Source organism: Diuraphis noxia, unplaced genomic scaffold (assembly GCF_037042655.1).
Source record: "Diuraphis noxia isolate RWA-SAM2 unplaced genomic scaffold, SU_Dnox_SAM2 contig0004, whole genome shotgun sequence".
Taxonomy (NCBI): Eukaryota; Metazoa; Arthropoda; class Insecta; order Hemiptera; family Aphididae; genus Diuraphis; species Diuraphis noxia.
In genome coordinates, this window is record NW_028301714.1 from 60,815,372 (window position 1) to 60,829,790 (window position 14,419).

The window sequence follows — 14,419 nt, forward strand, 5'->3', positions numbered from 1 at the left end:
TTTCTTTTTAAATCTAAGATTTGGAAATTTAATTCAAGATTCCTTTTAAGGTTATCTACCTTTATCAAAAAATAAAAAATGTTCATAGGAAAGTCAAGTATTTTAATAAGTAATAATAATCTATAATATAATATCCTAGACAGATAAACTGCCTCCGCTCAGAATCGTTTTTTGAATACAATGATATAACATTATTAGATTCAAATTTAATTCCATCCATTACAGTAACCCACTTATAACCTACTATACAACAGAGTGATATCCACTTTCCCGTTTTTTTTATTATTCAAGCTATTTTGTTTAAAGGAGGTAAAACATCTTGATTTTATAATTAGATTAAGTTATTTACATTACACTATCATACAGATTACACACCAATCTTCATAGTTGAAAATTCACCAGTTATCCATTACAATATGATATAATGTAATATTGTATTCCCATGAATTTCTTTATATCTAACCTAACCTAGGCAAATTAATTGCCTACAAGTTGCCCATATAATCGTGTTATTGTTATCTTGCACGTTATTTACTTTCGATAATTACGTTTCTTCGTCAAATATCATGCACGTGTTAAAATATTATAGTCACCGATTTCTTCTGAATACAGGGTGATCTCTTTAAGTGAGCACATTAATTATCTCAATAAGTAATAACTTTTTAAAATTTTTTTTTTTTCAACTTCTAGGTTTATGTTTCTCTAAAACCATATAATACTTTTATTTTTTCCACCATTATTTTTATTGGTGAAACCATTATCAAATTTTGATTTTCAAATGGTAACATATAATAAAAATATCATGAATTAATAAAACCATTTTTAATATGAATTTATTCGTTAATATTTTTATTTTTCATTGATTGGTTTGCGAGATACAGCTCCTTAAAGTATTGGTGATTGAAGGAGGTGTTATAATCAGTAAATGCGGCATTGTTTATAACTGTTTCATCATTTGTAAATACTAGAAGCTATAGCTAATAAATTCGATATTGTTCGATAAGGTAACAATATTGATAACTGTTGTATTTGGTACCTGATTAATTGAATGTCCTATTAACCTAGTCGATAAGTTAATAAATGATTAGGGTTCAAAGTGCAATAGTAATCTTTTATTATAATTTATTTAGTTTCCATGGATTCAACGATATCGAATTTATCACTAGCTCCTGGTCTTTACAATTATTGGAGAAATAATAAAAACCACCAATACTTTGAGGAGCTGTATCTCACAAACCAATCAACAACAAATAAAATATTAACACGTAAATTCATGAAAAAATGGTTTTATTAATTCATAATATTTTTATTATATGTTACCATTTGAAAATCAAAAATGAATAGTTGTTTCACATTAAATATTTAGGTAAAAAAAATCAAATTATTATACGGTTTTAGAAAAACATAAACCTAAAAATTTAAAAAAAGTCAATACTTTTCGAGATAATTAGTGTACCCATTTAAATGGATCACCTGTATGTTGTATAAGACGTACGTTTAATGTCATGATATAATATTATGTCAAAAGCAGTTGTATTGTATTGGAGACTTACCAAGGAGTAAGAGTGTGAGATCGGATACAGCTAAACTAAACAGGTAGTAATTGGTGGCCGTGTGCATGAAGTTATTGCGAACGATCACAACGCAAACGGCGATATTACCAATCACTCCGGTGACGAATATGAACACGTAGATGACGGTGATTGGCAATACGATATTCAGTGATAGGTGCTTGGGCCCTCGGGTTCGGAGCAAATAACCCTCTACCGTTTCGTTTGCGGCGTCGTCGAGCTGGACCATATACGATCCATTCGTCGTATTGTTCATGTCAGATGTATTGTCGACACTGCGCCTTGAACACATCCATCTACAACTGCTGGCAAAACACACAATAATCACAAACTGAGATGACGATGATATTAATGGTAATAATAGTAATAATAATTATAACGACGACGATGACGTCGATGATATGACAATGATGTTAATCATATTACGTTTTCAATAAGTATGTACCTTATAGCTATACTATACATATAAGTGCATTCATTTAAATTAGATTATCGAGTGTGTGTTCAAGCGTGTTAATATACCTAACTATTATTAGTGGTTTTCATTATAGAGATATAATTTCTGTCAAAGTATAGGTATATATTATCTAGAGTGATTTTATCGCAGAAAAATAGATATTGCTTTTTCTAATTTACAAAGTTAGAATTCATTCTATGACTACATAACTTCTATAATATTTGGTAAGTTTGATTTACTTGAATATTGAGTTTTATGTGGAAAAAAATTGCTCGAATCATGGCACACAGCTATGTTTGTGTGGGAAACCACCGTTAAACATCTTTATAATATTATGCAATATAATATTAATTATATTTGAACGCAAATCATGTCATAAACATAGATTTTGGCTCTTTACCTATATGCAGCGCTCATGAATAGACTGATTTCAAGTTTAAACATAAATTTATTATATGATTTTCGCCAAATAATAGTGAGTACTAGTCTATAAAATAGTAAGAATATAGTGAATGTTTTGGTAAAAGAGGTATGATGAGTATTAATTCTGTACTTATCGATATAAATAATTACTTTATAAAAAAGCCAAATATATAAATTTTAAATATAATGTCATATAATTATTTAGTTACAAAAAAAATAATGAATACATAATAGAAATTTAAACAATATTATAAACTACATAATATAGTATAATAAAAATAATATTTACTTTTATTATTACTATAAATTTACAATTAAGAACCACCATTAAAAAAAAAAAAAAAACGTATTTTTCTTTAGGGTATCTAGTTTATAATTTAATAATTGTATTACCAATAACCAATGCATTAACTATTATCGTGGTTACTACACAATTTATTTTAGAAACAATGAGTTATAACCTATGATGTAAAAGTATTTTTATTTTTTAGGATAGTTTCAGATTCTCCAACTTGTAACTCTTTGTTTAGTTCTTTTGGTTGCCTGTGTTATTCTGTGAACCAACTGAATTTCCATAAAATCCTTTTTTTTGTGATTGTAATTTTCAGTCCATTATTATATACTTTTGGGCTATTTTTTCAGTTGCCTCTTTTTGTGTTTTTTTATCATTTTTAAATTGTTTGTTCTTATCAAATATTTCTATCATTCTTACGTGGCTTTTTGTTTTTACTTTTGGCCGTTCTTTAAATTTTTTTCTCCTTTTATTTTTCTTATTTTTTTGATTTTTCTTATATAAACATTTTTTATTAAGTTTACTTATTGGCAATTTTTCCTTTTAGAAATTCTGGTAACTTTTGTACTATTTGGAATACAAATTACGATTTAAATTTTAAAATTATTCTGCCTCAGAGCGTTTAAATGCATATACGCCATTGTATTGTATTTTTATCAATGAATTGTATCCCATTACATTGTTCAAAGGGAGAATGGCGAGTAATTTGTTTCAATAGTGATAAGAAATCAGCCATAATCTGACACACCATTGACTAATGTTTAGAACAGACGAATTGATCTAATATATAATAGCCTGTAGTGCTAGATCACTTGATAGTAGCTATCTATTATACTTATACCCCATCCTAAAAATTATTTTTACATACGCCACTGCTATAGCTATTTACATATGTAAATATAATCCAAAAATCTAAATAATAATAAATATAATTACCTAATTAAAAGCAAAAAATTCTCTTGGTTTGAACCAAACGAGTGTAATATGATTGCCGATCGGTTTATTCAATTAAAAATAAGGAGATAATGATGCAATTGAAATAATTTTACCAAATCGAATTGTACGTAATATACAAAAACGACACACTTTATGTTTTTTATGAAAATTGCAGCGAAACAATATGAATTGTTCTACCTGCAGTTTTTAATTTAATTATTAGGAGTTTTTAGGGTTACAAACAAGGGATAACAAAGATTAAATGTCCGTACAACAAAAAATAATTAGTTTTTAATTTCTCAAAGATGGTAGAAGGGGATTTAACACCCCTTATCCATATATAATTAAGTATAATCACGTGGTAATCTATACTATATACAGGGTGATTCACTAAGCATGCTCACGCCTTTTTTCTTTAATAATGAAATGATCCAAAATCTGATTTTCGGAATTCTTAGATATTCTCAAAGACAATATTTTCAAATTTTTGAGATTTTTTGTACTACTTAAGGAGTATTCTGTAGCGATAAAAACTTTTTCCTAATTTAGAAGAATCCCCTTTTTTACTGTAAATTATTTAGTGGATAATTTTTTTGAGAATTCTTATATCTCGAAATCAAAATTCAAACGAGTAGTTTTCCTAGTTATCAAAATGTTTGTACTAAGGTTAATAGTCTTTAATAATCGTTTTTCAAAAGTATAAAATACTATTGGAACTATTATTTATGATACTTAGGTCGTTTTCTCAAATTATTTATGTCGATGGATTAATATTTTCAAATCCATCTTAGACCACATATCTTATGGACAATGGACCTTTTATCCTTACAACACAAAGTTAAATAACTCAAAAACACTTATTAGAATTTTGAATTCAAAAGGAATATATCAAAATTCTCAACAAACTTATCCACTAAATAATTTACAGTAAAAATTGAGGTTCTCATTTAAAAAACAAAAGTTTGTTACAAAATATTATGTTCTTTAAGTATATTTAAAGATTCTAAAAATAAGATTTTGAATAACTTCATTATTAAAGAAAAAAGGGGATGAGCATGCTTGGTGAATCATCCTGAGTATAAGAAAATTTGCAAAAATGATCATACCCAAATTATAATGCTCGTTGTACCCGACATATTGTGTCGGGAAAAATAGACTGTTGACAGATATATATTGTGTATACGCATCACACCATAATTTTTAACACGCATTTACCACCTGCTTGTTGTGTGTAAAAATATAAAATGATAATTGTATTTTAAAAGTGAAAGTGAAAATGAATTATGTTTTTAATTTAATATATAAGTAAATATAGTAAATACTATACTGCTTAATTTATTCACTATCGAAAAAAAATCCAAAAATATTTACATCAAAAGTGGTATTTTCACCAAACGTAGAAATATCTGTTTAGATAAACGTTATTGGTATGCACATGCATGGTTAAATTTTATTATTTGACATAGATTATCGGGATGGTTTTATAATTTAGCGAGTAAATTTACCAAACCTACTTAAACATAAATTATCATTGCAGTCCAAATCGACAGTTATGAATTAAATCTATAATGCAATTTAGTAATTAATTATAAATTAAATTGAAGCCATGGTTTCAACCAACATAGTATGCCATTAGTACCTACTTTCCAGAGAAACTGTTCACTATAAAACCTTGTTATCAAGCTAACAAATTGTTTGAAATTAATAAAATATTTTCAAGCAGGGTTAACAGATTGAATTACAGTCGAAATATATATTTTAATTTTTCTATAAGATTAAAAATATTCTAAAACATACATTTCAGTATTAATTTTGAGGTAAAAATGTATACTTTATATTATTTTACTCATCAATTGTCGTTTTACATATTTCTGTACAGTGATTTTAGGTTCCAGTTTGATCTCAAAATATTTTACATTCTAAAAGAAATGAAATACTACCTACTCCATAATATATTATGTATATGAACATTTATATCTGTAAATATTTCACGAGTGGGATTATATAGACATATAGTATATTTTACAATGTAAATTGATGTATCTATTCGTAATATATTCCTAAATCCTAATCTAACCTAAACTTACAAGCATACATATAAAAGAAGGGAAATAACATTTTATCTAAAAGAAAACCTAAGTAAATATTTTTATAATATATTATGTATTATTATATTCGTATACGTGTATTATACAATAACCATAAACCATAATATATATATATATATATATATTTTTAGGGGGAACCCACGCCAACATAGGCCATTGGGTGTGAATTAGTACGGTAAGGGTTATTTTTGTATATTTGCATGTAGGTTTTTAAGTTGGTAGGTTTGTAACACGTGTTTGTGTATGTGTGGCAAGAATATGATGCTAAGAATCCCGGATGATCACCCATCCGGGAGCAAACAACTGTGGCCGGTGCGTACGCTCAGTGCATTTACGCAGATTGAGCATACAACCGCACCTCATCATAGCCACAAACCATAATATTATATAAATACTGAATGGTGGATAATTAATAATTTTATGTAGTTGTGAAAAAATAAATAACTGGGAGAATAATAACGCGTTAAAAACTTAAAACCATTAAAAATAATTAATGAAAGTCATTGTAGGTGTTGAAAAAAAGTATAGCGGTCATAAATATAATAAGCCTAAATATTAATATATAATATCTAATATATTTTAAATAATTTCAATTGTTGAGACAATTACCATTAAATTTCATTTAATAAAGTTATTTTTCACTAAAAAAACAAAAATAAATGAATGAATTATCATATTAGATGTGCATAGTATAACAATATAGAATATTTGAATATATTATTAAAATCTTAAAAGTTTTATTAACCACTTTCTGGGTATGTTCTATCCGACTACCAAATCTCAATTTTATAAACGATCAAATTCTATAGATATTAAACGAATTTCTTGCAGATCTATCATAAGTAACTATATGTATACGTATTATTTGTACCTAGTCACTTGAAATTTAATAATTAAATAAATTAAAGAATATGCTCACCTATTGCCTAACCTTGCATAGTGACTATCATCATAATATTATTCTAGGGGATGGAGGGTACGTATAAAATTTAATTTTGAAATTCCGTGTGATCATCGCATTAATTATGATAACGTGAGGTAGATTATATTGACCTCGCAATATCGCGCATCACTTAGTTATTTTATATGTTAGGTAGTGTTTATACGGGGATCTATAATTATTTCATAATTTATTTATGGGTAAAATAACTACGGTTTTTAAAAGTATCAGGGTTTCGACAGATTTTAATACGCTGAAAACGATATAGGTACGTCACAATACGTTTAGTATAGAAACACAGGCCAACTAATTTGTTTTAAATGGTAATCGAGAACCTAAAGGAACATACATTGTATATGGTTTCAAATAGTATAATATTTACTATAATTAGAACTTGATATGGAAAAGGGTAGGTATTATAAAGGCGCATACAAATGTAATAGAAATTCACATTTCTAAACATGTTTAGTAAAATCACGAGAGATGCTTTATCGTTTTTTATAAACATTTGAAGTTAAACTGATAAGAGTGCACTACGAATTTCGAGGGGTGTAACTTGCCAGCCATTTCACATTACTCGTTTATACTTATAATAATGTTAATATAATAATAATATTAGTCAATATGTACATCAAATAGTCGGTACCACTTTGCTGTACATTAGGGGACGGGGTGGACCTCTGACTAGGGTAGGTTAAATTTGGATGCAATGATAGGTATCATTGTATACGAAAAACAGTTCTGAACGGAGATGATTTGACAGTCTAGGATATATTATATTTAAATATTTTCATATATTATATTTGAAACAAATATTTTATTCTTAAATTAGGACGAATGTTGCATAAGGCAAGGTTAATCAATTTGTCCAGAAATATTGCATGTAGTTATCATAATTCATAATACCTTATATTATCATAGATATATACATATACCTGGTTTGAGGATAAATCGTTATCATTACGCGATTTCATAAAAATTTAAAACTCAAACGTTCATAACATTTTTCCTATAATGACGCTTCAAATTTTCTCTATAGATATTTGAAGCAAAACTTATAGAAAACTTAGTGTTGATTTTTTTTAACCTTAGATATAAATACAAACAATTTTATGAATTTTTAACTACAAAATAATTCGCAAATATTCATGGTTTTGACGAATTTTTGTCAATATTTGAACTTCAAATGCTAATAAAAAAATTTGTGCCTATGTATGTATACTTATAATTTTTTAATCACTATAAGAATAACTTATGAGGAATTTTGTATTAAATTTTCAAGTATTTTGATTGCGCCAAAAACTTTTATCGACACTTCAAAAAAAGTTTTCAGAAAAATTGAAAATTTCAGTTGTCTATAAATATCTCAAAAAAAGTCAAAATATTTTGAAAATTAAATCATGTAAAGAAAATGTCAATCTTAATAACTGGTAAAATTTTCAAGTATCTACGACTTATACTTTTTGAATAATAACAAATATTTAAAATCGTTTGAGGATAAACCGTTATCGTTACGCTATTTCGTAAAAATTTAAAATTTAAACGCACTTAAAATTTTTCCTTTAATGATGCTTTGAGTTTTCTCTACAGCTACTTGAAGGAAAAATTATGGAAAACTTATTCTTGTATTTTTAATTCTTGGTTATAAACAAAAAATTTTATGATTTTTCTACTTCAAAATTACTTGCACATTTTAGCATTTTCGACAGATTTCGTAAAAATTTGAACTCTAAACGCTTATAAAAAAAAATTGTGACCAAAGATTTTTAATTTTTTTAGCTACAATAAGAACAACTTATAAGGAACCTTGTATTAAATTTTCAAGTTTTTAGACATCCAACATTTTTTTACCGACACTTCAAAAAAAAAATTCTCATAAAAATCGAAAATTTCAGTGGTCTATAAATAACTCAAAAAAGTTTTTGAATTACAACCATATTAATAAATCGATTTGGTCGAAAACGGGTTTTGCGTAAAAATTCCGGTTTTTCTCGATTTTTTTGAAAACTGTTGGAAAATATTTACTTTTGATCTTTATAATGCACCAAGGATATTCACTTTTGACTTTTCCATCGGAAATCACCCTCAAAATTTTAAATTGAAGCATTATTTCGACTAGAAATGCTGTACACAGACACAAAAAAACACACATATCATTGTAAAATGAATACATTCATCACTCCGTTCAGTATCTAAAAACAATGTTATCTGATACACCAACGCGTATTTATTTAGGTATTCTGATTCATCCTACACGCATAAAATATGTATATAAGAGTTACTATTCACTGTCTGGAATCAAAAGTCAAAAGTTGATTTACTAACAAACATAATATAAGAGTAAATGACAAGTCTGATGATATGAGTTGTTATAGTATAAGATTATTTATTTATAAAGGTAAGTATAAGATGAATCACTCAAACCAACTAGGTATATGAGACAAAAAAATGATATAATATTACTAGGGACAAGAACTACAAAAATATAAAATAATATCTATGATATTGTAATTATTTAATCGTTTTAAAACTGTTTTATTATTATTATAACTTATTATGTGTACTGTATACGTCGTTGTCTCGTGCGTCAACATACCAAGAATAATTGCGATAAGCGTGGAACATCAGCAGCAAGTGAGTGCATAATATTAATTATAATATACACACATACACACTGCACACTTTTTAATATCTGTCAACAAAGATAATGTACTGCTAATAAAGCTACTCTACTACGTTGAAAATATTTTACTTGCGTAACGATATATTTGACCAAGGATTTTTATACGTTGGGCATTCTGTATTTAAAAGCGTGAGCTGTGTAGATACTAGATACTACAACAGTAGGTAATTAGTCAGTTTTAAACGTCAGGTTTTTTACTGTTTTTTAACGTTGTGATGGTATTTAATAATTATTTTATCTGTAAACTAAAAAAAGTTTAATAATGCCATCATCAATAAATCAAACTAATAACTGTACATATATAATATGGATATATAATAAAAAATACAATTTACTTCGAACATTCATGTAGCTAGTTAATTTAATTATTACATATACATACTTTGTATATATTACATATTATACATAATATTATATCATATATAATAATATATATGCTTCATTAATTTCGGATCACTGTGTTAGATGATAGTTATTATGAAATATATACAGGGAAATTCACTAACCACACTCATCTACATTCTTTAATTTAATAATACATTTATTCAAATCCTGTTTTTAGATTCTGAGCAGAGCGATGAATGTATTGATTTTACCATGATGTGTGTTTTTAACTTTTATTACAAGATTCCTTACAAGTTTGTCAATCTTTATCAAAAAAAAATGTCCACCGGAAATTCAAATTCAATTTTTATAAGCATTCGAAATTTAAATTTTTACAACATTGGATTTTCACTGGATTTCGAATTTAGCGATTTTCTTATTTTGGTGTAACTCTAAAACATTGCTGAAGTAGTGTCACTGGGCACCCTCTTCACTCACGTCATCAAGCCTTGTTAAAAAAAAACTATCAAAATTACTTATTGTATATATATTTACAGATTGTATATTTTCTTTTCTAATAAAAAAAAAAAAAGAACTCTAAAACAAATGACCGCAGATACTTGAAATTTTCACTGAATGTTTATATAAGCATTTTCTATATTTGATACAATTTTCAAAATATTTAGATTTATTTTAAACTGTTTACAGACATTTTAATTTTTCAACTTTTTAATTTTTTTTTCTATAAATATATCGATAAAAATTTATTTGTTGGGTAAAAAAGCTTGAAAATTGAATACAAGACTTCTAACAAATTGCAACAATAGCAGTTGAAAAATATTAAAAATACATAGGCATGATTTTTTTTTTTATAAGCATTTAATTCAAATTTTGACTAGATACGTAAAAATTACGGCAATGTTCAAATTATCTTAGATAAAAATTTTATAAAAGTTTTTCTTTTTAAATCTAAGATTTGAAAATTTTATAAAAGGTTCCTAACATATTTTTACTATAGCAGTTAAAAAATAAAAGAAATAAATAATCACATTTTTTTTTACAAGAATTAAAATTCAGGGAATTCAAATAATTCCATCCATTACAGTAATCTACTGTACAGCAAAGCGACATCCACAACTTACCCGCTTTTTTTTTAATTCTTAAATATAGGTATCTACCTAATTAAAGATAATATTTTCAAACTCTTGAGATTTGTTTGTAAAACTTATAAGGAGTGTTCTGGGGTGATACAAACTTCGGGTTTTCTAATGAGAACTCCTTTATTTTCTGTAAACTATTAAATAGATTTAAAACAAATTGTTTTGATGTATCTAATTAAAAATTCAAACAAGTAGTTTCTCCTTTATTAAAATTTTTATACTAAAAATAATAGTGAAAACTTAAATTTACAAGAACATAAAATAGATATAATATCAGATCAAGAACTAAATTCAGGTACCTATACTTGGATTATTTTTATAAATCATAAATATTGAATGATTAATGATTAATATAAATTACTAACAACAGTACAGCTTAAAGTTATCATAGCCTTATACTATTCGAATCAACCATCATTGCCTCTTATCTTTTGTAAATGTACATTTATGTACAATGTTAAATAACTCAAAAACTTATAATCCATATAATTTATATTAGGTATAACTCGAGTTTTAATTTTGTACGTTTTATTTAAAATAAAATATCTATTAAATAATTTACTGTATAAAAAGGAGTTTTTAATTCGGAAAATAGAAGTTTGCATCTTAACATGACAATCTTCAAGTAGTATACACAATCTCAAACATTTTAAATTGGTCCTTAAGTATATTTAAAAATGCCAAGATCAATATTTTAAATATCTGCGTTATTGAAGTAGAAAAGAAGGTGAGCATGCTTTGTTAATCACTCAGTATAAATTTACAATGCATGGAACCGGTTCGAAATTCCTCTAACTGTAAGAGGTATCTATGAATTGAGTATTGAATACAGGTGAATTCTTAATCTAAATCTAAAATTCTTATACACCATGCTTTATTAAAATAAATAAATACAAATATAATTTAATTTTGAAACGTTCAATTCCACAATATTTCGAAATCAAGTACCTAACCTAACCGATACTTAATCCCAGTACTGAAAATAATTATGATGATAAATTATAATAATAATAACTACAGTGGTGTTACTACTTCCGCAATGTAAATGACAAATGTGAATACTGAATAGACGAATAGTTATCACTGGCATTCTGTAATTGGTTTAAATATTATTGGTTTTCCAATAGTTGTAACCTGTTGTTACTAATGAATAATTATGTACGCTTTACCTCGGCTCGTATATAGATACAAAATGGTCGTACAATTCTCGATAATCGGGCAACACGTTATCGTGATGATGGCGTACGCAAATATATTAGGGGAATACCTACAATAATAGTCGTTATGCTTGAACTTTAGTGATCGTAAATTACAGAATACCAAAATTATTAATTTCTCGTGAACTATAAACCGAAGAGTGAAAACCATTATTTTGATTAAAAATGTCTTTTGGCGCGAAAGGCGCATTGACAAAAGACGCACGACGAATGACGGCGATGACGGAAAACATTCATATAGATAATAAAGATGATATTCTTTTGTTTTTACGAAAAAATTACGCTCGCAGGGAAAACGGTATGCAATATGGACGCCGAGCCCGAGTTTATACCGCGGTCGAAGTGACTGCGATGCGTTCCTAGTGGTTAGTGAAGCGACTAATCGCAATATCTTCGGTTGGTTAATGTGGATAGTCACACACTCACACGAAATACCCATGGTTAATCCGGATTCACAACCACGTTGTGTGTCGTGCCGTGCAAGGGCATGGTAATTATGTTTATAACTGGTAACCATATTATTATACAAGTCGTGTGTCTTGTCACGCGTGGGCGTGGTAGCTATGGTTAAAACTTGTAACCATATTGGTTTAAAAGTTGAGCCGTATTAAATTCTTGGTATCCTTGGTTTTAACTTAGTTAGACCACCAAAAGTTAAACGTCCAATCAGAATGTGGTTTGATCGACATGACTCGACACACGACGTAGCTGTGAATCCGGCTTTAGCTGCACGATTAAGTTAGGTGGATTGGAACTTATGCCGAAATAATAGAATTATCTATGTCAAAATCTAGTTTTAATACACATCAGTGTATTATTTAGTTGATGCAATTTCTTATTTAAAAAACTATTCATATAAATTTAATTTAATTTTTCGTACACTTATTTGTATAACATACGAATAATATTTTATATAATTAATTTTTGTCGTCAAAGATTTAAATTTATAAGATTGGATATTATAAGATTTGAATTAACCCCAAAACACTAGATACCTACAAATTATAATTCTAACTTCTGTTTATTATGATAATGCCCACGAGAAATAAATAATCGATCAAAACAAAATGACATAATTCAACATAATAGTATTATCATGAACTAGATCGAATTCAAAATCTTTTTTTATTCGAAGGGATGACTTCAGCCGATTCGCTATTATCCCTGTAACCCACTATTAAAACTGTATACAAAATCATGAAATGACCGATATCAAAACTTGGGATTTCTGAAAAAAATAACATTTCCCTTATTCGATGAAAATAAGATAGATTTGTGCAACCTAACATAATACAAAATGTTGTTCTAAAATTAGTTTTGATTTATATGTCAAAATGTTTAGCAAATAACAACAATTGATGGATATTTTGTGCTGAATATACGTTGAATATGAAATTTATTTACTGCGTAGATACTCCATTATTATACAAATGAAAATATTTTCATTTTCCTTATTAACGATTGTACAGAGATTTTTTTCTGAACGCAACGAATTGTGTTTATTTTTGAAATAGTGATACAAGTCTAAACAAAAAAATTGAATTGAGCATTAATATTTATTTTATCATGATTATATTTGTTTCATAAAAGATGGAAAAAAATGTCAATAAGATGAAACCATTATAATTTCTCTTGAAGATATATTAGATTATTATCATCTTACAACTGCAGAACTGTATACTGTTTGTAAATGTTTAAACCATGTAAACACTAAAAATGATTTCCATAAAATAGCACTTACTTTTATTTGTTTCATTATTATATGCTTTCTTTTAATTTCACATGTGATCTTTAGAGTCAGCTATTTAACTTTTAAATATTACCGGAATCTCCGTTAAGTGACGAGCTTATAGTGTGGGGTATACATAATGTAATATATTATATTAAATATACAAGCTATTATTTATTTATCTAGATTGTGTCTGGAGTTTAGAGACTATTACCCTGTTTTATTCTCACGCCAGGTACATGTGTTCTTTGACAAACCTTAGCCCCCCCCCCCCCAACACACACACACAAAATGCTGATACTTAATATCATTAATATATATAATTAAACTATACAATTAAAATACATCTGTCTATAATATTTTTAAAAATTTTTTTTTATTGAACTTTAAAACATCAACAGCAAAGCTAATATTTTTTGTTTTATACAAATTTTAAAACATACAAAAAAAAAATATTTATGTCTTACATTAAATATCTAACTATCAATTATTAATATTTAGTTTTTATAGTGAATATAATATTAAATTACCTAAGTTGAACTGTTACTTCCAATTCGAATAATTGTATACAAAATAGTT

The 14,419-nt window shown here is 26.9% G+C and overlaps 1 protein-coding gene across 3 annotated transcripts in view; it reads right to left on the bottom strand.

The window, feature by feature from the left end:
• Positions 1-14,419, bottom strand: part of LOC107168103 (neuropeptides capa receptor-like) — a 145,573-nt gene that overhangs the window by 97,136 nt on the left and 34,018 nt on the right. For 2 of the 3 annotated variants that reach the window (XM_089226570.1, XM_089226572.1), the window contains one exon: positions 1,554-1,873. In XM_089226570.1, coding sequence (XP_089082696.1) covers positions 1,554-1,863 — 310 coding nt within the window. In that variant the 5' untranslated portion in view covers positions 1,864-1,873. Of the gene's footprint in view, positions 1-1,553; positions 1,877-14,419 lie in introns of all 3 variants that reach the window. The other variant, XM_089226571.1, reaches the window with a different exon arrangement.